Genomic DNA, 27969 nt, shown 5'->3' on the forward strand with positions numbered 1-27969 from the left:
GAGACTGGGTTTTCTTTACCGAGGAACCTCTATCTGTATACGGAGTACTCCGTAACGTGAATCGTGTATGGTACAATAATATACAGACTAAAAGTAGCTTTGGATGATAGACAAACCAAGTGCTGCATGACGAATTGATCTATCATATCGCCTGTGGACATCTGGTCCTTCCGAGAGGTTATTTTCACTGTGTATATTGTGTGTATTGCGTGTTCTGTACTACAATATAAAAGCTAAACCTAGGATATTGAATCCCTCGATGGCGATGTTATGATTGGATCGATAAAGTAGTTCGGTAAGATCTTCTCATTTTCTTACTGGGAAACACCCCACTCATCCACTTGCGTGGCGTTTCTTTTTTCTTTTTTCTTTTTTTTTTTTTCGGTTTTCACTTTTTCGGCTTAAGAACTGCCCAGATAAAGTCTACGGGTCCGAGCTGTGGCCGAGGTATGATTAATGTCGGGGCTGGTGTCTCCAGATGTTTATAGATTGTACAATTCAATTTTTACTGAGATATATATTTACGAGAACTGGTACAGTTGCAACATAAAAAATTGCTGTGCAGCAATTGCAGTCCAATACACAATCTAGGCATCTCACTACTAACATGGTTAGGAATTTTAGTGCATGTAAGCAGAATGGAATTTTAGCAATATGGAACTAAAAAATATGCTGGTCAAGATATATCGTGTCAATTCGTATTCAATTCCCTCGAATGCTCTACACCAAAGCATTTACCGCCCCATGCGGATAACACCAGCAGCCATCAGCTTCTGGATCTTCATCCGCACCTGCGAGTTCTTCATGTGCTCTTGCAGCGCAGCGGGATCGCTCTTAGCCTGCTGGAGAATGCTCTGCATAACGGGGTCCTGGAGGACGGCCATGATCTGGAAACAATGTTAGTATACTTCATGCTGAATAATTCTGTTCAGGGCATCAAATCGCATCAAATCGCATCAAATCTTACCTCGGGATCATTTTGAATACGAGCCATAGTCTGCTCCTCGGTCTCACCAGCACGAGCGCTGAACTGGGCGTCCAGACACTTTTGTTGCTGCTGCTCGATCTCGCGAGCGTGCTTGCCGTCATCGTGGTCGGCGGCCTCGGTGAAGGTGTCCAGGGCACGGTTGTATTCCTTCATGGCGATCAGGGCAGCACCCTTGCGCATGTACGCGCGGATGAACTTGGAATCGCGCTTGATGGCCTCGTCACAGTCCTGCACGGCACCGGGGAATGCCATCAGCTTGATGAGAGCGGCGGCACGGTTGGAGTAACCACGGGGGTCCTCGGGGGCACGCTTGGTCATCTCGGTGAAGGCGTCAACGGCACCGGGCCAGTCACCTTCCTGGAACTTCTGCTGGCCGAGCTCGCGGGCCTTCTCGGCCTCGGCAGGGTCAATGTAGGCGTTCTTCTCGGTCGTGCTCTTGGTCTTCTCGGCATTGCGGAGCTTGGTCAGGGTATCAGGGGTGCGGTGCTCCATGAGCGACTTGTTGTAGAAATCAATGGCCTTGGCGAGGTCACCGAGCTTCTCGTATGAAGAACCAATTCGGGTGTAGGCCTTGGCCATAAGCTTGAAGTCGGCGCGCAAGTCGCGTCCCTCCTCGATGGCCTTTTGGCAGGTCTCGATTGTGCCTTCGTAATCGGCCTTCTCGAACTTGGCGGCACCAATGTTGTTCAAGTAGGTGATGTCCTTGTGGAGGTCCCAGGCCTTGGTGTAGTGCTCAATGGCCTCATCAAGCTGCTTCTTCTTGTAGAAATCGTTTCCAATCTTCTTCTCGGCATCACCAGCCTCCTTGGCCTGCTTCTTAGCGAGTGCCTCTTCGTCGACTGGCTCGGGCTCCGGGGTGGGCTCCTTCTTGGGCTGCGAGGTGCTGGGGGTAGCAGCGGGGGCAGGAGGCTCAGCACCCTCGCCACCGAAGTTCATATCAATACCGAGAAGCACACTCATGACCTGCAGGAAGCGAGGGTCGCGGATCTCCTCTCCAACACTGTTAGGGTTCTGTTGGATCTTCTGCAGCTTAGCCATGAACTCAGCATCTCCCAGCAAGGAGGCGGTCTTGGGGTTGTTGGCCAGCTTCTGGAACAGAGCCGGGTCGTTGAACATGCCACCGAGACCTCCTGTTGGGTCTCCGCTGACACCATCAGCGGTAGCTTCCGCGTTGATGGCGCGCTGGGTTGCCTCCAGACCCGACTTGGCCTGTGCGTTGCCAGGCTCAATCTTCAGAGCCTCGTCATAGGCATCGTGCGCAGCCACTGCCGTCAGTTAGCACCTTGTCACAATGCAGGTTGTTCCACCACTTTGTGCGCAACTAGAATAACATACAAAGATCCCCGAGACCGCGGTACGCAGCACCCTTGCGGGCATGGCCCTTAGACCAATCGGGCTTAATCTCGATCGCCTTCTCGGCATCTTCGAGAGCTTTTTGATATTCGTTCTGGGCGGTGTAGACAGCGGAGCGGTTGGAGTAGAGGATGTGGTTTTCGGGTTCGATGGCAAGGGCCTGGGAGAATTTCTCACTGGTTTTTATCAGTCTCTGCTTTAACGGAATCACCATGTTAAAAGGTGGGGTAACGCGTACACAGCAGTGGAATAGTCCTTAGCAGAGAAGGCCTTGTTGCCCTCTGCCTTCAAAGCGTCAGCCATTTTCGAGTGATATGCTAAAATGCTCAAGAAAAGGATTAATGCAGATCAAAAACAAGACCACGAGGAACTGAAAGTGCTGAGGTCATAAGCTCAATCGGCCGCTGCTTCTCGAAATTTCCGTTGCAGTCTATTGCCTCAGGCAGGAATTATTTAAACCTCAGGCAAGTAAAGCACCTCAGGCATTCAAGCTGACATTGAAGCTCCGCCGGGCTAAGCCCTTTTAGGTCAAAGCCAGTCCCCGCCGAGAAAAAGTCGCCAAAAAAACACCATTTGTGATTCATTCGTGACTGAAATTTACCGACATCGACGCACCATGGTCCTCTAACTTTCCTCCCTGGCTCTAGCACGCTCCCTTGAACATGAAAAACCACGAGCCTCTTCGACTGAACCTTGATTTTGCCTGATATCTCTGTCGCATCTCCAACAATGGCCTCCGCGGGGTCCCAAGTGGCCGAGCTTGCCTCCAAGCTTTACGATGCATGCGTGAATGAATTTGACCCCGATCACCTGTTCTATCAGAACGACTTCCTCAATCTCAAAGTGATCCCAAAGAACGACGTTGCGCTGCTGCTAGAATGCACACAGAGCCTCGTCAATCAAAATCTCTTTCGACTTCTCCAAAAAGATGGAAAGCTCACGTGGAAGCTCATTGACCGCGAGGATGCCGAAAAGTAGGAATCGCATGCATCTCTGTGTCGATAAACCACATAACTAACCCCTCCTCCCTTCCAGGCTCCGCAACCTCACCCCGGACGAGGCCATGGTCTACAATGTCATCCACTCCACAGAACGAACAGGTATCTGGGTGCGGCACATTGGAAACCGTACGAACCTGCACAAGTCGATCCTCGACCGATGCCTGAAAGCCCTCGAAGGGAAAAATTACATCAAGTCCCTCCACAATGTCAAATATCCCAGCCGCAAGATGTACATGCTGGCCGGGCTTGCTCCGAGCGAAGAAGTAACCGGAGGAGCCTGGTTTACGGATGGTGTACTGGACGCCAACTTCATCAACAGTGTCGCAGGCTACATCGAGTACACCGTGAGCCGGAGGAGTTGGTTCGAAGTCCCGGCCTCAGACCGCAAGAACAAGCGCATCAAAACCGCCTCCGGCAAGGCAGATGTCAAGTCCGATGAAAAAACATACCTCCCCTACCCCCACGGCTACGCAGGATACCCGACCGTGGCGCAGATCACCACGGCCGTCAATGACAGTGGCATTACTCCCGTCCGCCTGGGCGAAGAGAGCGTCGTGCAACTCCTCGAAATGCTCTGCTACGACAACAAGCTCGTCGCTCTAGGAAACGGCGAATGGTACAGATCCCTCAAGAGCCCTGAGGCCGTCAAGGCGAATCAGTCCCGCAAGCCGCCCGTCGAAGGCGACGATCTCTCCGTTGCAAACAAGCACCTCGTGAAGAACGGCATGACGGAAGCCCCCTGCGGCCAGTGCCCAGTGTTCAAGCTGTGTGCACCAGGCGGTGCAGTCAGCCCCGAGACCTGCGAGTACTTTGATCCGTGGCTGAGCAATGGCCTTGGGTTCTAAGTGGACTGGCGGGCGATGGCTTTTCCACGAATATCTGATTTCTGACTTTCGGCGTACTGTGTGCGCCCGTGTGCCAACATGTTTTGCATGGAAGAAACAAAAAAGGGGGATATGTGCATAGCGATGGCGTTTTCGACTTGATTTGGTTAGGCTCCGGCTCACTGGTGGCCCTGGGAATATCGGGTGCTGGGTGTGCACGGCTTGGACATACGCTTGGCTGTAGCTGGGAATGGATACCCAGGGGAGGGAATACCTGCTTCCTATTTTCCTTTCCCCTCGGGGATTAGTGTCAGTTTTTGTCTAGAATAGGCAGAATATGACACTGATTCCGTTTAAACAAATTTGAATTATGCAGTAAAACTAGTAGCAAGTAGATATCTTTGTCAACTCCAGTCCAGCCTACCATAAAAAGTCCCTCAAACGCCGTGGGTATATCAACCGTCATACAGATCATAGAAAAAGAAGACAACAGAGAATCACTTGCCCAGAGTACGTCTGCACTCATCACAGTACCAAGTCCCAACTGGCTCGCGGGTCAGACCAACACACTTCCAGTGGAACCACTCATAGGGACACTCGTCATTGTCGCAAGCCACCATGTCCCCATGGCTAACAGTGCGACAGGTACAATAGACCTTCGAATCCTCATTACCCTCATCCTCATCCTCATCGTCGACATCCTCATCAGCAGCACCATCACTCTTGTCGGAGTCCGACGTATCAGCACTGCTGAGCATAGAGTCATCATCCTCATCGCCTTCTCCATTAGGAGATTTCTTCGTAGCCTTGATGCGACCACTAGCACTGGAAGAGCGCTTGATCGGCTTTCCGCTCGCAGTCTTCAGCTTCTTGACTTGCTGGTGCGGTGCAACTTTCTTAGTCAGTGCCTTCTTAATACCGATGCTAGCACGAGGGCCGACACTGCCTGCACGGCTGCCAGCCGGTGTACCGGGTTTCGGTGTACCCGGACCCATAGAGGACTGACGGAGGTTCGAGGAGGCTACGGGGAGGGTGTTGAGGGATGGGTTCAAGCGGCGACGTTTGCTGTCCACAGCTCCGGCAGAGGATTCGCGTTGACGTTGCTGGAGGTGTACGACAGCTGCTGCTGGAGTAGCCGGTGCAGAGTTGCGTGCTGTGGTTTGTCCGAGCTGGGTTGTAGAGCTGGTGGCGCGAGGGGTTGTGGATTGATTCAGGCGCTGCGCAGCAGCCAGGATGGGGTTCGCATTCCCGGAAGTCGGGTTGAGGGGTGTTGAGTAGGCTGGGGTGTCGGTAGGGGTGGAGTCAGGGAGGAAGATCTTTGGTGGGTTGCGGTATTTGTTTTTTGAGTCGAAGAGGGAAGGGAGGGGTGGGTCGTTGGTGAGGAGGCCTTCGTTGACTAGATCGCGAATGCGCACGTCTAGTCGTTTGATCTGACGATCAAGGAGGACACATGCCTTCTCGCTGAGCTGGATTTTCTCGTTCTGCAGCTCATGGGATCTGTCCATATTCTGTAGGATAGACTTGCTGTATGGCTCTTCCTTTGGGTTCGGTGTCAGACTGCCGTTCAGTTTGATGAATTTCTGGATGCTGCTGTCGCGAGAGTTGATTGTAGCGCGACACTCTTGCATAACCTTGTCCTTGGCCTGGATTTCCTCCATGAGGTGGTTGATCTCAGCTGGAAGATTCGCCACATCGTGGACGAACTGCTCCAGGACAGTTGCGCAGTCCTCTGCACCGTGTGCCATTTTGGATTCGGTCGCAGGGCGGGTTGAAGGTGGCTCCTATCGGGATGCTGAGGAAATGAAAGGCAACCCAACCGGGCTCGATGTAAGCGTTTGCTCCGATTTTTATCTTATTGCACCGAATTTAGATGATCAGATGAACGCCTGGCCTTTGCTTACGTCGTTATTTGGACACCCATCATAGGGAACAAATTGGTTGAAGTCGAAGATGCGCTGACTCATCAATGACTAATACTCGGATCGGCACTGTGATTGTCCGAAGTATAGACATCTCTTTCCACCTGATACATTTAGATTTTCGAACCACTACTATATGTAGGGATTTCAACCTTATCTATGTTATTATAGACCATTTAATTTTAAATTTCTAAAGTGAAACTAAAATCACAGGCATCATTGATCGGAAATATGCCTTTTGGTTTTATTCGGAACGAATTTGGATTTTAAAACAAGCCCGCTAGAATATTATGGGACCAGGGCCTGACATACTTTGATGGAACTAACATTGAAATCGGTAATTTGTTGATTATAGCGGTGAGGTTAGAATATTCCGCACTTTTCATCATCAAAGCATTCGGCGAGGAAGAAATCCGGCACTCACTCACTTGCTTTCACTACGTAAACCCGAGCGAGACCGGGCCGGACTGTGCCCCCGTCAAGAGGTTCAAGAGGCTCCGAGTGTGGTGTTAAGAAGGGATCGCGCCAGACGACAATATGAGAACGGAGCTTCAGGTCCAACACCCTGAGTCGTATGGCTGTCAAAGAGAAGACCACATCTCTGAAAGATACAATCCGTGCGATGGAAGAGAATGAGGAATGTGTCAAATTCAGCGAGTTGGGAGCGACACCGAGTCTATTTGCGGCCGAAGTGCGGCCAAAGCTTTCTCCAGAATGACCAGTACCCTGTGCGAGCTGAAGGACTTTCTCCGAGATATCGAGACCTTCAAACAAGCTGATCGTGAGTGGTTCGGCCCTGCGGATGCTTGCTTAGGCTTCAGAGAAACATGTTCAACCACTTTTATCTCAGATACTCCTCACTACCTGAAGACATTGATGGCATACCGCTGTTCATTCACGGGCAGCGGTCTGGGTATTACAGAGGGGAAAAGGATATCCTTGACACTGCCGTTCTCCGGCATGAAATTGAAGACGGTGACACCATAACCCATACCACGTACGAACACCCTATCCGTCCACAGGGTGACGTTCAATTTTGTCAAACTGGTGACTCTGACTCGCTTGTGTTCACCAAATCCCATGTGGTCGTCGGTATGCTCTTTGCCGGCGGCGCCAGTCATAGAATGTCTTTTTTCCACGCCTATTGACAATCTGTTTGAAGACAGTAAGAAGATCACCAAGGCCATTGATGTGTGGCTGAAGGTGTCTTCTTCATCGGTGGCTTCTCTCCCGTTCTTTTGGTCAATCGCTTTTGGGGATCAACCACGTCCTTGGCCCTTTTTTTTTTTTTTTTTTTTTTCTTTGGCAGATTGAGTCCAGTGCTCCACATCTGTCCTGGTTACTACCTGGTATTCACATCATGCAGTTAAATCAAACGAATGAACCTGCAAAGTCTATTTATTTATCTTTACATTTATCGAGAAAGACTTGTGGGCTTGGTACGATTATTAGGATTTTTCGCTTTATAGACTCTCAACCTACAATGTAACAAAAAGTTTAAATAATGGCGGTTTGGCCGAGTGGTTAAGGCGATTGAGTATGTTCCTCTTGCCAAACAAAACCCACGAAAGATCCATTCACTAACAAATACTCACAGCTCGGTACGTTACATCACCATCAATACTACATTTGTTCACGCCTAATACTAATTCTCCTCCAGAAATCAATTCCATTCGTGGGCGCATGTTCGAATCATGCAGCCGTCGTGTCTCCTTTTTTTGTGTTCTTGATCTAGATCAAAGAATTGATTCAAATTTTTATAGTTTTTTTTATTTAACCACCTTATGTTTTACTACCCGCCGCTAAAGGCTGTCTTTAGTCCACTACAGCAGTCTACATATGTACGTTAAATATATGGGGCTAAATTGAATTAGGGAGAAATTAAATAGATTCCTATATAAGTAGTAGGGATTGTACGTTTAGTACGTCTACTCTCTGCTGATAAGAGGATAAATGTGGCTGATTGACATAACAAGGCGGTTTGGCCGAGTGGTTAAGGCGATTGACTCGGTATGTAACATCACCATAAATCCCGTTACCATTGAAGCCTTATACTAATCCTGCTCCAGAAATCAATTCCATTCGTGGGCGCATGTTCGAATCATGCAGCCGTCGTGCTCTTTCTTTTTCTTTTTTGTCCATATTTTCCACTAAGGACGGCAGAATCCAAGTCGTAACGGTGCCAAGTGCCGAACACATATTGTGTATTGGTGCGCCCCACTAGATGCAATATTTTCTCAATTCCATCAACTTGCTACCTTTTTGACTACTATTCCACGATGTCAAATCAAATCGAGAATGTCGAGGATCGAATGTAGGATCCAGTGAAAGTATACTATAAAGCTATTAAGCCTAATATAGCTAAATTAGGAGCTTTTTTAGGGCCTGACTATATAAACCATAAATGTATATTTAATTTATGGCACCTTGAGTTAACGATTACCTAGATCTAACTATATTTTTTCGGTATCTATAATATATCGTTATAAATAAGTGTTACTATGGGGCCAAGAGATTAAAATTTTAATGAACATAGTCAGTCCCTTCGTTTCCTAGGTCAGAGTAATAATTCCACCAATGCCTCCGAACCCATTTTTTTGGAAGTGTGAATATAATGACCATGCAACCGTTACCATTACAAGTACGAAAGAAGTATTACATACAAAAGTTCCTGGGGCCTTAGTGCAAGTCTTAGGTTATGAAGGCGATTCATTCTTTACTTCTGTTGGACATTGGACCATTCTATGCTTGTTGCTTGCAGACTGAGAAGATTGTTTGGTGATTGTCTGATGGCTACTGGCGAAGGGGAGGAAGAGAAAGAAGAATCATTGTTCAATCTAGGAAAAAGCAGGATAATTACAGCCGATGTCTTACAAACAATCTGCCCAGTCTGCAAGCCAACAATGCGAGATGAGATCATCCAACATTGGGGAGTGAGGACATTTGACGCCTAAACCACGGCCTCTCGCTGAATTCAAGAAGATAAAATGCTTTTCCCTCCATCTTCCGTCAGTCTGTCTCTAACCTTGATTACCATGTACCCCGAGCCGAGATTCCTGAGCTCCTGCGAGCCTCCTGAAGCAGTGCAGGAAACGGCACTCGGTGAAAAGAGTAGAGCCTCGCCCACCCGGAGATGAACGATTTTATGAAACAATAAGAGCTTTCTAGCAATCTTTGTGTTTTCCGGGTGGTCATCGGCATAGGCTGACGTCTCTTGATTCGACTGTACATCCAAAGCGGCTCCAGCCACGTGGCCCTGTAGTGCGCGTATCCACGCAGGGGACGAAAATCTATGGACAATAGTGACCGAGCACAGACTGAGAAGGTCGCTTGAAATCGTTGGCTCCTGGGTCGAAATCAAGATACGGGCCCCGAGGTGACGCTGCAAGCGAACAGTGGAGAGAAGGGTATCTGTAAAGTCTTGAGCTTCGACCGAATCTTTCATGTACTAGATAGAAATTGTCAGCAGCGATAAATAAGCTAAGTGCGTGTAGACCACACACCTTGTGAGCCTCGTCAAGGGCCACTATTCTGCCAATTTTGGTATCCTGCTCCATAAAAATACCGAAGCAAACGTTGAAAAGTGAGCAAGCGATATCAGGAGAGATACAAGGACAGGAGAGGTCAACAATTGTCAATTGTGATGCCTAGACCATTGATTAGTCCCTGAAAGTAACTTGAGGGTTTAATATATCAGTATTACCTCCGGTGTCCAGTTAGAACCCGCTCCTTGAGGGTTCGCCTGCTTTCCCTTTTCTCCCCTGTTCAGGGCTGCCTGCTGCGGGGGCATGAAACTCTCAAGCGTATCTAGTCGTTGTTTCAAAGGCTCGATCTGACCTGGAAGCAGGCCAGAACTAAGGATTCTGTTCTTGAAGTCCTTGTAATCAAACTGGGATCCTGTCTTTTGTTGTAAAAGGCGCATTTCCCGCAAAATCCGTTGAACAGTATGCATGTACAGAGGAACGGGCCCCCCGTTTTGACCAACTGCCATAAGATCCAGCATACGTTTAGTGCTCAGATCAGCTTGGTCTATCTGCAAAGGCTCAACCTTGATGTTGAATCTCGAATAGGTTTTCTGCAGGCCCATTAGCGAGATGAAGGAAATCGGAGTTATTCCATATTACCTGTATAGTGAGAAGGTTGGTCGGAGCACAAAGCACCCTCACTTTGATTTTCGAATGGGATGCGAGGAATGCGGCCTCACAGGGCGAACCACCATTGTCGCAGATGAAAGTATCGTAGTGGAAAACCACAGCTGTTAGGGGGTTTAGAAGTCTACCCGCTTTAGAATTGATCAAGCACCCTTCTAGTATGCAAGATAGAGTATGACTTTTTCCAGAGCCCTGAGAGCCACAAATGAAAGTGCTGGATGGCGAGGAAACGTTGAAAAAAAGCCTCGGGTCCTTTTTAATGATCTCGTTCTCCGCGCTTGCATGACTGGACGTCTCGATACTTTTGACCCCTGCAAGCAGACCATACTGCGGTGGAGCTAGTTTGGGCTGTCTCAGGACAAACCCTGTGAAAATGGGGGCAAGAGAGGCCGTTTCTTTCCGCTCATTAGAGCTGTCAAGTTTCAACAAGCTCAAATGATATGCTAGTCTTGGATCTATGAGCATGAAAATCAGCTCCGAAAAGGATAGAGAGAGAGAGAGAGGGAGGGGGGAGAAGATTCATAACAGTGTGAGGCAATGTAAGCCTATAGTGACGTACCTACTTGGGGCTCTTTGCACACTGATGCAGACATTTTCGAACTGCAGTTTGCAGAGAGATTCCAATGCCCCTAATTTTAGCTCTTTTTATACTCTGGGGTTGTGGATTCATCCACTTTTCCTCTTTATATGCAATGGTAAATGGGTGTTGAATGCTTGACCAAATGCAGGGTGTGCTCGCTTACGATCAGATATCCTGAGATGCTTGGCTGATAAGGACCAATGAAGTGAGACATGAGAATGCAAGGCGCGAACGGTGTCGCGGGGCTGTTAGGTATTCGTTAAGAAGTTGGGCCAATATCAAGAGCCCGAACCAACCGGTCAGGGCTACCCTCGTAAGTCCACAAGTGATCAATTATCTCATAGATGACATCCTGCATTGGAAGCCTCCCGCATTGGAAGCCGCCTGCATTGGAAGCCTCCTGCGTTGGAAGCCTCCCGCATTGGAAGCCTCCTGCATTGAAAGCCTCCTGCGTTGGAAGCCTCCTGCATTGGAAGCCTCCTGCATTGGAAGCCTCCCGCATTGGAAGCCTCCTGCATTGGAAGCCTCCTGCGTTGGAAGCCTCTCGCATTGGAATCTTCCCGCATTGGCGGTCTCCTGCTACAGCCTCCCGCAGTTTGTCTGCAGTGATTCGTTTCCCTCAAAATCTGCAAGCGTGGCATCAGCACGGGCTTTGTGCCTAGGGATGATAGATAATATTCTTGGCTCCCTCTAATAATGGATCGAAGCAACACTTTAGACCTAAAAATCACCGATATGAAAGAGAAACACCACTTATAGATTGACCCCATTGGTGTTGGCCCACCAAGACTTGATCCATACCGAAGATTTCTGGCCCGATTCTACGAGCCATTGTTTCTTTTGAGGGCACTTGGACAAACGCGAGGCGAGCATACACCCCAGCCCACAAACTTCGATGCTTCTATGGAAAGGAGACGAAGATTCTTACAGAACCTTATGTGTGTGATTTCAAGAAAGGAGGGGATTCTTGCACCGCAATAGGCTTGGAAAATTGCCAAACTCTCTACCTGTTTTAGGTTGCTTCTATTACGTGCTAGTTCTTTAAACAAAGAGTATATTCTAACTAGAATACTAAGTATAGAGAGTAAAAGAAAGGGAAGACAGGAATCTCCGAGATAGGATCCTTTATAGGATCCTATCACAATCAATCAATCAAACGATACATACCGCGCTAAAGCAGAAACCTTTGGTAAAATCTAGTTTCCTTTCTCTAGATCGTCACATCTTTAAACACGACGACCGAAAAGATAGTTTTATTTCTTAAAATAGCTCTCAGCTTCTTGATAGGCGCCAGCAGCCAGCCTGCCTTGGGTCTGGCAACCACAGAGTCTGTATTCATTCAGCTTTGCGCAGACTTTGCAATTTCTCACATTAACCTGGAGGGCAAAAATTTCCGAAGAGATGTAATGAAATGTATTTCAAGACTCACAGACAAGACCTCAGAAACCGGCGGGTATAGAGATTGCATAAATATTCCCTTGGATCTGCAGCTGAGATGCCTCTAGCCCAGGAACTGGTCAAATGGCTGTACATAGCTGTTAATCACAGTCAGAATACCGAGCTTTACAACTTCGCGTAAAGAACCGCAATTCGGTCTATATCGACCAGCTTGCAGCAATTGCCTTACAAGAAGAGAACAAATTAGGCCGAGCAGGCGGGAAGTCATGTTTTCCCTTAGTCCAACATCACATTTTGGGGCTTGCCCATCACATACGGACACCAAAAGAGCTTGTTGACGACTCCTTTCATTTGGGACACATATTGCAAACATACGATGTTTGTGGTATTGAACCCTTTCAAGTCTTAGAGAGCATTTTTATCAGAAAAAGCTCTTCTTTGCGGACGGCGATCGATTTATTGCTTGCAGCAAACCCGCTTGCCTCTGCTGTGAGCTATACTTCAAGCATCATCCATCGCGCATAGTGGTGACTTTGTCACACCGGGAAGTCTGGACAATATGGAGTCCTCCAGTCGTGAAGAAATTTACCAAGAATGACACGGCAACTTGAGAGCAAAAGCAGATTATGAGCAAGATTAAGCAACAGCTCCATAACCAGATCATTGACCAAGTCTTGCAGCACTCACAAGCAAGCCGCTGGCATCTAGACTCTAAAACTTGCAACACGGAAATATGCTCTGCAATTAACTTCAATTTGCTGGACGAACAGGACATTTGTGAAAATGCATACAGCGAATCTGTTGCAGATCCCTTGAATACTCCAGAGACCGGAGAGTGGGTTGGGCTAGATCGGGATATTGATTCGGACGATGGCGGCGTGTCTATTCAAATTTAATTCTCTAATTTAATTAAGTCTCCCATGGGTATCCATTTGTGATGCTATATCTCGTGTACAGTCTCTACATCCATCTAATTCGATCGAAAACTCGACTAGAGAACAATCACAATCCTATTTTCTATCTGCTCAACCCAATTGCATGTTTGTCCCTGAAGTGCCGTTGAAGATTATCCTTGCGTGTAAATGAGACATCGCATATCTGACAAGAGAACAGTTCTTCCACATCCCAGCGTTGCTTAGCCCACTTGTTATGAGCTCTTTCGACGTGTCGCCGCATGTCCCCTTGTTGTGCAGCAACGTAATGACACACAGGACATTTGACAGGTTTCTCATGCCATCTCACGTGTTTTCTGAAATAACTTAGATACACTCTTTCATTCCAGTTATGGAAGCCTCACCGAAAAAGTCCCTGCTGCTGGAAACCCTCCTGATCGCGACACGTCTCCCGCTGACAGTAATACAGCCCGTCCGAAGCAACATCCGTCATACTGATTGAAGGCATTTCTGCTTCTTCAAATTTCCATTTCGATTTTGAAACGCTATTAGGAGATCCTGAGTCTTGCTTGGCGTTTATCGACAATGAGCTCAGAGACTCTGAAGCGGCCATCGGATAGTCGCACATTTCACCTACATCCATCGGGATTGAACTCGACCCAGCACTCTATAGAGACTGGTCGTGGTCGAACAAACCCCGATCGGAAACAGGTTCAAGGTCCGTGGTGTATGAACTGACATGCTCGTCGAAGCTAGCAAATTCCATTGGGGTTTCGTAAGTTCCAGCTGACGGGAAGATACTGCCGTATTCAGTGTTGCAAAAGTGTGCTATCTCCGGTTCCATTTCAGGGGCCGAATTATTATCCGTAGTAGAAGCCGCGGAGTCGAAACAACGATCCCAAGGTACCTCCAGCATCCAATCCCCACTCTCGCTTTGACCAAAGAACCGGGGATCCATGGCCGATTGACTTGAGTGGGAGCAATGCACTTCGTACAATTCAGGCGGGTGCCAGCGAGTATATATATACACCAAGTACGAAGCATTCCCAGTGAAATTTCATGATATATGGGATCTACGTGGGGCTGACGACAACCAAGAACGAACGAAGAGACACGTATGGCTCAATTAGCTGTCAAGACACCACTTTATCGTTCACCGCTAGTTGTGGCCATGTAGCTGCTGACAGCGCATTAGCCAATCCAACATCTTGCCACCTGAGAGGCCTGCTGGAGTGACGAAGTCATAGTACTATCTACGAATTTAGTGGAAGTCAACATTACATTTCGGTTTCAACTTGTGTTATCAGAGTTGAATACCATATGCCTTTCAGTCCAGCACGTCAAAATGTGGCTCTGAATACAATATCTGATAGCTTTTAATAGGAAGTACGTTGAGCGTTAAAGTGATATTCGAATTCAGACCTGCAGTCTCGCTCTCTTTGTTTCCCAAGCCTCACCTCAAGTGCACTAGTCTATATTTATTAGGAAGTATTTCTGCCTTGCACTTGCCCTTGTACTTTCAATAAGTCTGATTAGCAAAGTATTCCCAGGAGCATCTATCATATAATGGCAATGCTGATTAGGTAGTCAAGTAGCAAGCTCTATTTTGGTGTAATTATTTGCGGCCAGTTTACCAGGATGAATGATCATAGTGATGATGCAGGCCGTTCGGACGATGAAAGTCCGTCTAAAGGTGGAGGCTTGCATGTGATATGACTGGCACCCAGTCTTAAAGCGCTCGGGGTTCAACCGCCCGATACAGAAATACAGAGAGTTGAATACCATTAATTGGACCCCTGCATTTATGATACGGTTTTGACCGACAGGTTCTTGATGCCTTGGATAGACAGATTACTGCTGATTAGTTCTTTTTTTCTCGGTGGGGCTCTCCATAAGCTGTGTCCACTGTGATACCTCACATAAACATTTAATTCGATCCGGTTCGGTTCGTGCGTAGCAGTATGCACTACTACATCGACAAAATAAGAACCCGTCTAGCGCTCTGCTTACGAAATCCTCCTCGTCATCGGGATTCTACCGGGATTACCACCTCATAACCAGCACTCGTAGAATATTTTCAAGAATTTCCCGCAGTTCATCCTCGACGAGTCCCGGGTTATCCCTTTGGACGAAATGCCCTGATCTCGGGTTTGCAATGGACCCTTACTCCACTCTAGTTCGGTGATCCTGGCCAACCCAACACATCGGCTGAGGAGGCCTTCACTACGGTCACGAGAGCCCCAACGTACATACCTGTTATTAAGTCCTTACTACGATCTCGTATATCGATACGCTTGAAAAAGGCTTAACCGAGAACTACCGACCGGATTATATCTTCTAGTAAGATAATACAAAGATTTATATTATAAAGATCACTTAAGAGTGGTTTGAGAAGTATAGAGCATATATTAAAGATTGGCCTATACTCATCTGATTTAAACCTAATTGAACTAGTTTGGAGATGGTTGAAAGTGAAGCTATTCGAGCTATATCCTAAGCTGATGTATATAGGTCGTTCGAAGGAGGACTAGGCATATTTTAAGCGCTATATTATATATACGTGGGAGGAAATACTATAGGCGAAAATTGATGGGCTGATTCTGAGTATGGAGCGGAGGTGCAAGGCTGTATAGAAAGCTAAGGGTTATTATACGAAATATTAAATGTATTTTAACCGAGAATAGTAGGACTTAAACCCTGTTTTTTTTTAGATGTAAATTGAGCAATAGGTGGTGTTGTAGTATATAGTTTAATATAAATGTATATTTGGATGGGTGGGGTGAAAATGCAGGTGGGTAAAGACTTAATAACAGGGATGTATTTCACCCCATAGCTGGACACCCCACCCAACCTATTATATTTAAATGCATTCATCTCAACCATAACGCCATTAAATTGATTCAATTAACTACCTGGTCTATCTGGATATGTTTCTCTTCTATGCCCTAGCAATCTATATATTCCATACCCCCTGGGAGGCCGCGTAGTGGCCGAATAGCCGATTCTCTAGGTATGCTGGGGCCGGGGAGAGGTCCAGTCTTCAGGCCGTACCTCACTCTGATAGTTATCGTTCAAAGCGAGGTAATCTGGACGGTTGCCACAGGTCTCCATCACCGGTTGAAAGATAACGGGTAGTAATAGTCGAGGATGTTCTACAAAGAGAAGGTAAAGGGGAACTCCTTAACTATCCTATATAACTAGAGAAAGTATTGCTCCCATCACGCAAGAATCCAAGTATTAAACCTAATTAGGTCAATTTTTGGTCTATATTGCGATTTTCTACCCAATTTGCACGTGATAAATTGCGAACAAAATTTGCGAATATTATTTGTGATGTTTACAAATGCGAGTACGAATAACGAATATTACGGATTCTGACGAATATTCATATTCACAACAGCCCTAATAATCTCGCAGTTACTAATACCCAGGCACCAAGTCAACTGCAATATTGTCACGTGCAGCATCCTTAGCCAGGCATATTCAGCGAAAAGAGAAACCAAATCATGCTCAGTGAGCAAGAGCATGAGCTATTAAATCCCCACCCCACCAGTAGCAGAATCATCACTCTCAGTCTCTACGCTAGTCTCGCTAGGAAAATAGGGAACGCCCCAAGGGTTGAACTTCGGGTCCATGTGAGGTTCTCGAGGACCACGGCCGGCTTTATCTTGACGATCAAGCGTCTTTCGTAGTTCGTCAAGAGAGAGACTGGCCATGGACGGACTGATATCAGTTTCGATGTCAATAATGGTTGAGGTGCCTCCCGCTGTCGAGTCCGCGAAGCTCATCCGCTTACCGACACTGGTAGCGATGTCGTTTGTTAAATCCCTCCTGACGGTGTCGATCATGCGAAGCAGAACACCCTGTTGATGCTGAGAGCGCGTCGCGGCATTCTGTTCGTCCGCAAAGACATCAGGAAGCCGCCAGTTCAGGTAGAGCTTCTGGTGGGAAGGGGGGCTCGCATAGCCTCTTGGATGGCAAGAAATGAACATGTGGCAGAGGTAGCAGGCTGGCTTACTGCATCCAATGTACCTATCCCTCTCATCGAGGAACCTGCCACCTGTCTGCTCAAAGTGGTCGAGAACTAAAAGTTCCGCATGCACGCGCGTTTTGCCTTTACAGAGATCCTTGGACAGGACCCGGTCCAGTTCCTTCTCTGAGTATATTTGCTGCAACTGCCGCAGGAATATATCTTGCTTCGCCGAATCAGAGAAAATACGATGACTAATGTCCTGAATGTTGCAAGTACGGACCACCAGAGGGATCGGGTTCTCCTGCGACCCCCCAATCGTCTCGATGCGCAAGCCTCGTGATAACTCTAAGCGAAGCCTGATGGTGGCCTCGATCAGTCGCTTACACTGAGCCACGTGCTTCCCCAGCTTGTAGAGCAGCTTATGGAGTCGCTCAAAGTTACGGGATTGCTCAAGGCTCCCGGTGGTGTGATGCAAGGCCTTGAACACCTCCCGGTCCCTGTAGCTGGAGAGGGCCAGGCTTGGCATGTCGCTTTCCTGAAGCTGCATACTGCTCTTTGAAAGGTGCGTTGCAATCCAGTTGCGGAGTTTGATGATGCCGTCATGATCTGCTCGTGGTGGTAACGCTTCATCAGCCTTGATGTCCAGCAAGAGCCGCTCTTCTTCCGGACAGGGCTGCGTACCTTTCAATCCAGACTCGGCATTCAATCGTCCCATCACCAACGAGACCAGTTTGTTCACCTGCTGATAGTATACGAAGATTTTGGGGGCGTTGAGGTCCAGCACGTGGGCAGTCAAAATTTTCATCACCTCTCGGCCCTCATTCGTGTCCAGTCGAACCGTAGGATGATCGATGATCCATAAAAGAATTATGAGAACCTTCTGCAGAAAAGTGACGATCGCCGTATCAATGCTATTGTTGGCAGCCAGCAGAACTACTATCGCATCGGGAGTCTCTTCTAGGGCCGCCGCGGTGACGTAGCCAGGCTTCTTCTGGTACGCACATATATAGGCGATGGCGTCCACAAAGGATCGATAGCATCTGGGGGCAGTCAGCCCCGGGCCTTCGGGGGATATATCACCGGGCTTTATTCGATCCCCTCGGACTTCGCTTAGAGTGTGGAGCAAGCAGAGAGGCTCATAGAGCAACCGCAATTTTTTAGGCTGATGGGAGATCAGCGAAGCCTCCGAATATTCTCCACTCATTGCGTCCTGCTCGAGAAGGTTTGCAGATTGATGATAACAGATATACCAGGTGTTCTTTATCTGTGGGATGCCCGCTGCAAGCTTGATATATATACTCTAAAGTTCATCCTCTTAACCCTGTTGCACTTTTTCTGACTTACTGCACCCTGGTAATCTTATTATTCATTATTGCTGTCCAAAGCTAGCCATTGCCTTGTTTCTCTTTCGCTCCCTTTCTTTTGCTTTCCAATTGTTTCCCCCCTCTCATTTTTCTGACGCTGCCAATGTGTATCCCTGTCTTTTGGTTTCCTTCACTCGTTACATGACGCAAGCCAGATTGAAGCCATGTCACACTGCGTCAATCGTCGTGCAAGTCTCGATGTTACTATGCTGTACACAGACATACTCCTGCTGCAGTGTCAAGGTCGCGGGTTCATGTTAGCCATGCATGCGAGTCTTTGTACTTCTGCGGAGTAAAATGAACTTGTGTCTGCGTCTGCCACGGAAGACCGCTGGCAGTACGGCTGACCCCGCATGGACAACACATTTTCAAAAATATGACATGTCACGCTCTACATCACTCCTTCGTGTACTTCCTTTGAGAGCCTGTAAATGGAAGAACGAGACGCCACGTCTACAGGATAGAGTCTTACGGTGAGTCACAGTTGGGATATTTTCCATGTTGTACTGGTTTCATGCTTTTGTAGGAACCATCTTAAAATAAAGGGAGTGGGGAGAACATACATAAAGTTCAATAAATCCTCCAACCTCGAAAACCTAAGATACTGCTTTGCTATCAGTCCGAAGCATTAGCATGGCCAGTCTGCAAGACCACAGTCAACCAACCGATTCCGAGGGCGAGTCTAATGGCCATCTGTCTCCCATCTGCATTTAAACTAACGCCACCTCGTTTATAGATCTTCTCATCGGCACCCTTCTCTTTCAAATATCAGTTATCTCATCCCTCGCCAGCTCTGAAATGTCGCGCAAGGAGACTGAGGTTAGCCCGCTATTTCAGTCAACTCTCGCCGGCTGTCAGACTCACGCAGATACAGGATTATTGCAACCATGCTTTCCAAACGTTTAACTGGACGGGAATAAAGGGGTCTCTCGAAATCGCCGAAGACTCGCAAACAGCTATCGGAGAAGAGAGCAGTGCCCGGGACCTTGTAGTCGCCCTGCTAGGGCAGACCTACAGACTCTGCCCTGAGCCTCAAAGACTCCCGCTTTTATGGAACCTCGCCGACATATTCTCTCCAATTTCTCCCGGAACAGCCCATCGTGGCAGCCATGTAATGACGAGTGTGGAAACATCGAGCCCCCCAAGTCCAGGTCACTCGCAACCTGGACGAACTACTGCTCACGCAGTCGCTCTCCATCGATACACCGCCGCGTTGCATGAGAGGGGCCAGAGAGAAAACAAGAGACTTCAGCGAATTGAGGAGCAGATAATCACACTGAATCCGCCTCTGTTCAAGGTAATTGTCCAGTATGGAAATGTCACCTGCTCTGGTAGAGCTCGAACAAAGAAAGAAGCTGCGCACTTGGGCGCCAAGGAAATTTGCCGCCAATTGAATGAAACGATACGATTAGACTGAATAGTGACGAGGGAGATGCTCAATCTGATGAGTCGAGTAGACAGGGAATCGCACATTCAGCAGCGTTCTGTAGCAGTGGGACAGCAGCAGATATCACAGAAGTAGCATGAGGTCAAAAAGACCGTATATTCAATAAATCGACCAATCTGGCAGATGTCTGTAAGAAGGTGTCTGTCTTTGTCCAAAACATAAGGGTTCTCGATAAGCAGCATATTTCATAAAGATCGCTTATTGTGCTTACTCGACCTCCTAGCTCTCGCGATTTCTTTACTATTTTCCTCACTATAATAGAGAATGATTGAAAGGCTGAAGCTCAGCTCAATGATCAGAGAAAGAAAGTAGACAATCTGGTATATGATTCTAGGTATGTATGAATCAAGGATCTTATGGGCAATTGGCAGACTCAGCACTGAAAGTAAAGGCTAGATTGATTGGCAGCCTCTCTAGCTACCGCGCATATGAATCATCAGAAATGAATTGCGATAGATAAGCAAAGGTGCGTGTTGGACTTTCATTGGAGAAACCTGCTCATTTGAAAGCAAATAAAAGATAAAGTTGCTTTATCCCCCGCAATTCTCTCCCTCCGCTACGCTATTTTCCTTTTTCCTTTTTGAAATATTTAAGAATCGCGGATCCATCAATCTCCAACATGGCCCTTAACGATAGGGAGAAGCGACCGATACGGGAACGAGCCTACCAAATGGAAATGTTCCGAGCTAGTCTTCAGCAAAACATTATTGTCTCGGTAAGATTGGGGAACATTCCGTGGAAATTATTAGACAATAATGCTAAATAGGGCAATTCAGATGGGCACCGGGACTGGGAAAACTCTCATGTTGGTCTTTTGGATGGGTTGACCTTTTTGTCTCAAAGTACTGATCGATGCTTCAGAGCCGTTCTTCGAATCCGCGAAGCACTGAACATTCATCCAGATAAGGTAGCCCACTTTTGTATCCCCTCTTCCATTGCCTCTAGCAATCGTGCGGGGTGGGGGCTCACCCAACATATAGCTTGTCTGGTTTCTTTGCCCTACTATTGCGCTGTGTGAGCAACAAGTCGATGTTCTCCGGACCCACCTTCCCTACAGCCGTCCTCGATCCTTCACCGGCAAGGATCAAGTCGACCACTGGGGAGAAAAGGCCGTCTGGGATGCCGCTCTGTTCGGCGTGCGAGTCGCAGTCTCAACCTATCAGGTCCTGTTCGACGCCCTAACGCACGGGTTCACGAGAATTGATCAATCCTCATTACTGGTATTTGACGAAGGTAAATTGGAATATGTAGAACCTCTGCTGTTTAGAAATTAATTGCCATCGCAACTAGCTCATCATTGCACTGGAAACAGCCCTGCGAACAGAATCATGAAAAACTTCTACCACCCCTACAAACAAACGATACCGAACAGTTTACCTCGGATCCTGGGTCTGTCGGCCTCTCCAGCCCATTCGAATGTATCTAGCCTCGAGTAGGTCTGCAACTGAGAGTGAGAGGGTGGGAAAGGGGGAAGTGCTAATAGCCCATATGACAGGAAGCTGGAGAGTGATCTCGACAGCAGGTGCATGGGCCCGAATCGATACTATCAGCAGCTGTTGGATTCAACCAATCGTCCTGAGGTGTGCATTTATCGTTTCTTAGATGATGACGGACTCCGAATTAGTGCCGAACCCCGGCTATTGAGTTGGCTGCGTGGCATTACCGATCATGCAGAGAAGTATCATCATCAGTCGAGGACCGCGCAGCTTCGCCAATTTGTCCAAACTTCTGAAGCCCTTTATCACGAGCTCGGCAGCTGGGCGGCGACCGAGTACATGTCCACGGCCATCAGGCACTTCAAAGAGCACCAACGCTCGTGTGCCGAGACAGAATGGTGCACTAGTACTGTCAAAGACTTCACTATGCAGACGCTCTGCGAGCTCGGCCCGCTGGAGCAGCATCCCAAATCGCCTACCACACCTGCTGATCTCTCCCCAAAATGCCGGGGGCTTCTTGAAACTCTGTCCCGACTGGTGAATCGAGACTTTCGGGGGCTGATATTTGTGGTTCGACGAGCGGCGGTGATGATACTAAAGTCACTGATCGAGAATCATCCCGATACCAAAGACAATTTCCGCTGCGGCACTTTTGTCGGCATGTCAAAAATGCAGGGCCTGACAGACCTTGGGAAGTGGCATGATAACATCCGTGGGCAGGAAGAGACGATGGCCAAGTTCCGTATGAAAGATCTGGATCTAATCATCACCACTAATGCACTGGAAGAGGGAATCGACATCCCATCCTGCAATACTATCATCAGCTTCGACCGACCTCTGAGTCTCAGGTCCTTCGTCCAAAGACGTGGAAGAGCTCGCCAAAAACAATCCACCTTCATCATTTTCGCTAATGACAAGCAGGAAGAAGAAGAGTTGAGGAAACTGATAGATTTAGAAGACAAGCTGGTGCAGACCTACCGAGATGGCACACGAGCTATTCCCGACTCACCATGTGAGGCAGACTCTTATTTGTCACTAGAGGTGAAGGACACAGGGTATATATGACTGCAAAAAAGGAAAAGAAGAGCATGAAAGGATGTTTTTACTAATATATGATAGCGCTCGACTGGGCATGCTGGATGCTGTGAGCCATTTGAACACCTTTTGTGCAAAACTGCTGCGACAGCCATATGTCATCAATCGGCCCCTATATAATTACCAGGAGAGTCCCGATGGCCGGGTTCGAGCCACAGTCCTCTTACCTAGTTCTCTTCATCCGTCTCTTCAAGAAATTGAGGGCTTGTGCTGGTGGTCCAGTAGAAAACATGCGAAAGCCGACACTGCATTACAAGCATACAAGGCTTTGCGGGCGGCAGGCTTGGTGAACGACTATCTACTACCAACTAAGCCCTCCGACCTCATCGAGCCGGCCTTACTTTCTTGCAAAGGCTTCCATCTTCTACCGGAACCATTCAATCCTTGGGCTGAGGCAGCTGCTCAGTGGAACACCGGCGGGGGGAGCCTGTACGCCCATCTTCTGGAGATCCAAATCCCGGGAAGGAACAGTCTCAAGCTAATGATGATCATCCCTCTGCAGATCTACAAGCAGACCAGGTTTCCCCTATTCTTGCATGACGGGACCACCATCATTGTCCGCCTGTGGCCAGGCTCACTAGTCGCCACTGACCATCAAAATACCTTGCTCTACCGTCGGGTCACACATCTGATCCTCCAGTCTGTGCATGGGTATCTGCTACAGACTCAGGATCGAACGGACTTTGTTGCCCTTTTTGTTCCAGATGCAGCACCAGCTGCGATGCAACTTTTCCTGGAGACATGCTCTGGTAGTGTCCCCCTCGACGAGGCTTTGAAGAGCGAAAAGCACACGCGGGCACCAGGCCTTCTGCGTAGCCCTACATGGCCCTCCTACCCGTGGATCATAGATTCACGGCATTTGGAATCCCCATGCAGCCTCCAACGCCTTCGGGCACACATCTACCCTCTGCCCCGGAGGCGGAACTTTCTATCTCGCTGCCTTCCCGGAGGTTTGAAACCGGGAAATCTGGCGACAGACCATAAAGGCCGGAAGACATTCTCAGAGGACCAGGAGCTGAACATGGATCGACTACCCCTTCCATGGGCCCTGGCGGCTCTGTATATTCCCAGTATCACCCATGAAATCGGTATATGTATGGTTGCCGAACGACTACGGGAGAAAGTTTTATCAGGCATGGCCTTCCGCCGGATAGGTCTCCTTTCCCTGGCAATTCGACCAACCTGCTCCGAGAGGCCGGATCGGTTCCGGTCGTTGGCCTTTGTGGGGGCCACCTTTCTGAAATTCATCACCAGCGAGCAATTGTTTCTGCACCACCCCACCTGGCATCAAGGCCTACTATCCAAGCTCAAGGAGACTGTTGTCTCAGACCAGGGGCTGGCCCAGGCAGCCAGGATGTGCAGGCTGGGGGAATTCCTCATCACCAGACGATTCAGCGGCCGGAAATGGAAGCCCGCATGGATTTCCAGTTTTCTGTCACCACCGGGCTCCATGGAGCCACGGAAGATCAGCGCCAGGACGCTGGCCGAGATGGTAAGAGCAATCGTGGGCGCAGCCTATATGGACGGCGGCAGCAAGCAAGCGGCGACCTGTGCCGCGGCTCTTGTGCCGGCAATCAAGACTTGGTATGCCGCAGCGCTGAGTGACGGTAGCTTTGAGCAGACTCGGCCAAGTCCCGGTCCCGTGATCTCGTGCTTTTCAATGCTGGGTGAGATGGAACAATTGCTCGGCTACACATTTACGGATCGCAGCCTGCTGGTGGAGGCATTGACGCATCCTTCCCACTATGCATCCGGAATGCCTCAGACCGCTGCCTACGGGCGATTGTCCTTCCTGGGGGATGCTGTGCTCGAGCTGGTGGTGACCCAGACTCTGCTCCACACTCCTAACCGGACTCTGGATGTGGACCGTTTGCAAAGTCTGCGAACCGCCGTGACTAATAATATGTTCTTGATGTTTCTGTGTTCGATGTTCCACATGGAAGTTGAAACCCATGTCGGAGATGCTACCCAACCAACCTTCAGCCGTACGGAGGAGACTATGGACGAGGTTTATCTGTGGACCTGTCTGCGTTCATACAGCATTGAGCTTACCACTGCCTTGGCCAAATTTCGATCAACGTCCCGGCGCAACTGCTGGAGGACTCAACTGGCTTTTCTGAGGAAGACACAATACCCTTGGGTTGAGCTAGCCGCGATGGGCGGCCACGCTGTCCTGGGTGATATTGTAAAAAGCGTGTTGGGGGCCGTGTTCCTGGATTCTCAAGCCAACCTGCGGGACTGCCGGCATCTGGCCAACAGGATAGGGATTCTCCCTCGTGTTAAGCAATTTCTTCGCGATGGCGTAGTCACAGATCATCCCAAAATCCTCTTACAGAAGCTACATCCAAGAACAAAGATCTTCTACCAAGGATATACCATACCCGCGCCAGACAAGCCCTTCTGCTGTGCGGTCTGGGTGGACGACGAGAAATTGGTTGATATTCAGGGATTCCCCAATCGGAATGTTGCTATGGTCTCTGCCTCTGAGGTTGTAGCACAACTTCTACAAGAAAGACTCAAGACCCGGTGAGGTTTGACAAATATATAGATCGATGTTGAAATAGCTACTGAATATCTAGCCCATGAATCAACATTAAGATTCAGGGTGCCTCTGAGAGGTATTACAGTGGATTGCTCAATAACGATGGAATGTTCTAGAAAGCTGGATACATCCATGTAACAGAGATAACAAGATGGAATATCAAGGAAAATTCTGATCTCAAGTGGTACTGTAAAGAATACCGGAGATAGCTAGTCTACTGTAGGCAAGGACTTACTGGGAAGTAGGAAAACACTGGAGAGTAGGGCCTTATTGGCTGAACTGGATGAAAAGACGACTGACCTATCAAGAACTCCTACTATCCATCCCCATTGCTAGTAAAATACCAGGATCTGGAGCAGGTCGATAAAGATACGCTGGAACAATATACATGAAGTTGTACGACCAAAGCGGAACTTGCATCAGACCGGAACCTTGCCAATCAATGATTTGTTTGCCATATTCTCGGCCCGTGACATGAAACAGCCATTATCTCAATAGACTAGAAGTTACTGAGACCCTGAGGGTAAAGCACGATGGCTTGTGGTTCCAAGGAGGACTCTCCATAGTCAAGAGTTCGCAGTAGATTCCTAAGTCATTCACAACTACTTGTTGGCCTGAAGATAGGGAAAACTAGATAACTAGCCCATGTAGTCAGCTTATCGCATGCGTAATTCAACCGTGGTGGACAAAGCGACTTCTAGAGGTATAAAAAAGCCTATATATGAATTAATGAGAAGCACTCGTGAAGGTTTGAGAAGGATTCGAGTTTTGATATGGGAAGTCCCCGTCAGTCCTACTGGAAAATATGTTCTCAATAACAAATGTCGTCTCCCGCTCGTCTCGACTAGCTTTCGAAAGGAATTGTTCAAACTTAGTACTTGATATCCTTCGAAATAATTACACCAAGTAAACAAACACAACCTAGACTACATGACAGAGTACTTAACATCAACCTCCTCACTCTTCACCTTCCCTTCCTCCTCCCCCGCCGTAGGCTTCCTCCCCCAAACCCTCCTTCTACGTAACGTTAGCTCGACCGCTCCATCAAATGATCAAGGAGAGAATAAAAGAAAAAAAAGAGAAACCCACGCATACTGCCACATATGAATATGTGGATCCTGCAACTCCTTCCTAACCTTCGCCAACAAAACCAACACCTCCTCCTTCGTCCACGGTATCGGAGCCCCGAACTTAGTAAGAAGATACATGCCCCAACCCTCCATACCAGCCGTCCACTGGTGATAATGCAATCTCCCCACTTCTTTAAGTGTAGGATCACGCGCCCACGGTCCAACCGGCCACCTATACGTCTTCTCGTGGATATCAACAAACCCGGCCTTTTCCATTGCAGTGCGCATCGTGTCCAGCGTATCGAGGGGATGATTCCATTCCTGTCCTGCGCGGAATACCGCTTGAGTGAAGTGGACCATACTGGAGTCTGGGGACATGCTGGAATCTGAGCAGTGGATTCGGGGGTCGCCTTCTATTTGTTCGATCCAGCCGCCTGGGATTAGGTTTCTGTTACTTTGTTAGATTGGTATTCAGGAAGGGAAGTGCGGGTGTGGGTGGTGGATATTGAGGCGGCGAGGATGGGAAGGCTCACTTGTAACACTGAGCAAATAGACCATCCCATTCAACAGGGGTGAAGGCGCCTATCAGCTGGCGCATGTGGATTAGGTCGAAGGGCTGGCGCCAGGTCCATTCCTGTAGGACGTCGTCGACTTCCATGATGCAGTTTGGGGGGAGCCAGTCTCCTGGTGGGGGGAAGAGGTCTACGCCTCTGACGGTTGCTTGGTTTGGTTAGCTCGCTGTCTGGGGAGTATGGGGACATATGTATGGATTCATGTGCTTACCATCTGGGAACATGTCGGCTACATCGCTGTGTTTTATCAGTTGGTGTTCTTGGGCTAGGGAAGTTGTACTCTTACATGGCCCAGTTGCCTCGGCCTGTGCCGATATCCAGGATTTGCTTGCATTTTGTCAGTGGGGTATTTCATAGTTGTTTAGTTCCTGGGTGTATGTGTATACCTTAGGGTCTTTCAGGGGTGCCTGGTAGAGTGGGTTGTCGGTATCGGCGTCTAGAAGTATACACAAGAGGTGACTGGCTGAGTTAGTGTGTGTGTGTGTGTGTGTGTGTGTGTGTGTGTGTGTAGTGAAGTCATAACTCACCCTGCCTCTAAACTCTCAAATTGTTGCTCGTCGGATGGAAACCTGGAGGAATATTAGAAGGCATATAGTTGAGTTGATGTTCGGGCACGTACCAAGATGCACCCTCCCTCACGGTCTGATAGCTGATATGTTGTTAATATCCAACACCGGGAGATTTGAACATGTGCATACCGTCTTCCATTTTCAAACACCCCCCGGTAGACAGACGATGATAGAGAGGTCGTTTCACTGAAGTTTGGGTTAGAGTAATTGATAGTAGCATAGTGCATATACCCACGAAGCAAAGTCACTATCTACATAGTCGTCATGTCCATGGTCATAGTAAACCGGATCCTATCGTTGATATTAGGTTCCTATCAATCGGATCATAAGAATTCACCTACAATCTCGATCGATGTGTCCATCGCTAAAAGTACTGAAAAGAAGTGCAAATTTCGAAGATAAGAGACAAGAACCCCATTATTTAACAAGTTGTGCGAATTGAAAAGACAAAAGAACCCATCAAGGATCCAGACGGATACATGACTCTTTCCAGCTTTAGTGCGAGTGTCTCATGATCGACCAACGGCCTTACAGTTGTCCCCTTGTCGTTAATATATGTTACCCACCTAGACCGTTGGGGAAGGATTGGATTGGACCAATCAGAGAGATGAGAAAATCCACCGGGTCGCAAGTTCTATGCTGAAGTGTCTTTTTTTTTCCTTTTTGTTCTCAAAAAGAAGGAAAGAAGATTAAGAAGACTAAGACCAAGGTAGAGCAGATGACAAGAGTCAATTGCCGAAAAGGCGGAAAGGGAATCGGCACTTCATCCACATGGCATCACCGTCCTTAACATC

The 27969-nt window shown here is 48.2% G+C and overlaps 13 protein-coding genes across 13 annotated transcripts; 6 read left to right on the forward strand and 7 right to left on the reverse strand.

Moving 5' to 3' along the window:
* Positions 1-625: 625 nt before the first annotated feature.
* Positions 626-2669, reverse strand: sti1 (Hsp90 cochaperone STI1). The gene is made up of 4 exons (XM_056894510.1): positions 2580-2669; positions 2324-2517; positions 968-2253; positions 626-887 (listed from the first exon to the last, which is right to left on the reverse strand). The coding sequence occupies exons 1-4, from the start codon at positions 2642-2644 to the stop codon at positions 735-737; spliced, it is 1698 nt and encodes a 565-aa protein (XP_056754258.1). The 5' UTR covers positions 2645-2669; the 3' UTR covers positions 626-734.
* A 401-nt stretch (positions 2670-3070) lies between these two features.
* On the forward strand, positions 3071-4187 carry N7537_003453 (RPC34 RNA polymerase subunit family protein; the record flags this gene model as incomplete). The annotated part of the gene is made up of 2 exons (XM_056894511.1): positions 3071-3315; positions 3377-4187. 2 exons carry the CDS (start codon positions 3071-3073, stop codon positions 4185-4187), a joined length of 1056 nt encoding a protein of 351 aa, XP_056754259.1.
* Positions 4188-4663: 476 nt separating this feature from the next.
* On the reverse strand, positions 4664-5911 carry N7537_003454 (putative PHD finger domain protein; the record flags this gene model as incomplete). Its single annotated transcript, XM_056894512.1, has 1 exon — positions 4664-5911. One exon carries the CDS (start codon positions 5909-5911, stop codon positions 4664-4666), a length of 1248 nt encoding a protein of 415 aa, XP_056754260.1.
* Positions 5912-6505: 594 nt separating this feature from the next.
* On the reverse strand, positions 6506-7206 carry N7537_003455 (uncharacterized protein; the record flags this gene model as incomplete). Its single annotated transcript, XM_056894513.1, has 2 exons — positions 6506-6881; positions 6971-7206. 2 exons carry the CDS (start codon positions 7204-7206, stop codon positions 6506-6508), a joined length of 612 nt encoding a protein of 203 aa, XP_056754261.1.
* A 349-nt stretch (positions 7207-7555) lies between these two features.
* On the forward strand, positions 7556-7935 carry N7537_003456 (uncharacterized protein; the record flags this gene model as incomplete). The annotated part of the gene is made up of 3 exons (XM_056894514.1): positions 7556-7622; positions 7683-7807; positions 7849-7935. Coding segments are annotated over 3 exons (279 nt in total), but the record flags the coding sequence as incomplete, so codon positions are not given.
* A 1124-nt stretch (positions 7936-9059) lies between these two features.
* N7537_003457 (uncharacterized protein) lies at positions 9060-10829 on the reverse strand (the record flags this gene model as incomplete). The annotated part of the gene is made up of 5 exons (XM_056894515.1): positions 9060-9533; positions 9589-9732; positions 9789-10160; positions 10210-10691; positions 10796-10829. 5 exons carry the CDS (start codon positions 10827-10829, stop codon positions 9060-9062), a joined length of 1506 nt encoding a protein of 501 aa, XP_056754263.1.
* Positions 10830-11160: 331 nt separating this feature from the next.
* N7537_003458 (uncharacterized protein) lies at positions 11161-11478 on the forward strand (the record flags this gene model as incomplete). The annotated part of the gene is made up of 1 exon (XM_056894516.1): positions 11161-11478. One exon carries the CDS (start codon positions 11161-11163, stop codon positions 11476-11478), a length of 318 nt encoding a protein of 105 aa, XP_056754264.1.
* A 1362-nt stretch (positions 11479-12840) lies between these two features.
* N7537_003459 (uncharacterized protein) lies at positions 12841-13110 on the forward strand (the record flags this gene model as incomplete). The annotated part of the gene is made up of 1 exon (XM_056894517.1): positions 12841-13110. The coding sequence occupies one exon, from the start codon at positions 12841-12843 to the stop codon at positions 13108-13110; it is 270 nt and encodes an 89-aa protein (XP_056754265.1).
* A 664-nt stretch (positions 13111-13774) lies between these two features.
* Positions 13775-14065, reverse strand: N7537_003460 (Zinc finger C2H2; the record flags this gene model as incomplete). The annotated part of the gene is made up of 1 exon (XM_056894518.1): positions 13775-14065. One exon carries the CDS (start codon positions 14063-14065, stop codon positions 13775-13777), a length of 291 nt encoding a protein of 96 aa, XP_056754266.1.
* Positions 14066-16640: 2575 nt separating this feature from the next.
* N7537_003461 (nucleic acid/nucleotide deaminase domain-containing protein) lies at positions 16641-18284 on the reverse strand (the record flags this gene model as incomplete). The annotated part of the gene is made up of 1 exon (XM_056894519.1): positions 16641-18284. One exon carries the CDS (start codon positions 18282-18284, stop codon positions 16641-16643), a length of 1644 nt encoding a protein of 547 aa, XP_056754267.1.
* A 958-nt stretch (positions 18285-19242) lies between these two features.
* On the forward strand, positions 19243-19861 carry N7537_003462 (double-stranded RNA binding motif domain-containing protein; the record flags this gene model as incomplete). Its single annotated transcript, XM_056894520.1, has 2 exons — positions 19243-19263; positions 19319-19861. 2 exons carry the CDS (start codon positions 19243-19245, stop codon positions 19859-19861), a joined length of 564 nt encoding a protein of 187 aa, XP_056754268.1.
* Positions 19862-20510: 649 nt separating this feature from the next.
* On the forward strand, positions 20511-24952 carry N7537_003463 (ATP-dependent helicase dcl2-2; the record flags this gene model as incomplete). Its single annotated transcript, XM_056894521.1, has 6 exons — positions 20511-20606; positions 20658-20798; positions 20872-21124; positions 21182-21323; positions 21387-22382; positions 22447-24952. 6 exons carry the CDS (start codon positions 20511-20513, stop codon positions 24950-24952), a joined length of 4134 nt encoding a protein of 1377 aa, XP_056754269.1.
* Positions 24953-25890: 938 nt separating this feature from the next.
* On the reverse strand, positions 25891-27537 carry N7537_003464 (class I SAM-dependent methyltransferase; the record flags this gene model as incomplete). Its single annotated transcript, XM_056894522.1, has 11 exons — positions 25891-25981; positions 26054-26482; positions 26568-26754; positions 26818-26843; positions 26893-26933; positions 26993-27065; positions 27134-27175; positions 27226-27255; positions 27305-27361; positions 27411-27466; positions 27517-27537. 11 exons carry the CDS (start codon positions 27535-27537, stop codon positions 25891-25893), a joined length of 1053 nt encoding a protein of 350 aa, XP_056754270.1.
* Positions 27538-27969: the final 432 nt, after the last annotated feature.

The sequence above is a fragment of the Penicillium hordei genome (genome assembly GCF_028827395.1).
Source record: "Penicillium hordei strain IBT 12815 chromosome Unknown utg000002l_segment0_segment0, whole genome shotgun sequence".
Taxonomy (NCBI): Eukaryota; Fungi; Ascomycota; class Eurotiomycetes; order Eurotiales; family Aspergillaceae; genus Penicillium; species Penicillium hordei.

Bases quoted from the DNA above. Each gene is read 5' to 3' on its own strand.
- sti1 (XM_056894510.1), bottom strand. From the start codon at position 2,644: ATGGCTGACGCTTTGAAGGCAGAGGGCAACAAGGCCTTCTCTGCTAAG. The intron at 2,518-2,579 runs GTACGCGTTACC...GATAAAAACCAG, and splicing joins AAGGACTATTCCACTGCTGT to TGAGAAATTCTCCCAGGCCC. The intron at 888-967 runs GTAAGATTTGAT...CATTGTTTCCAG, and splicing joins GTATTCAAAATGATCCCGAG to ATCATGGCCGTCCTCCAGGA.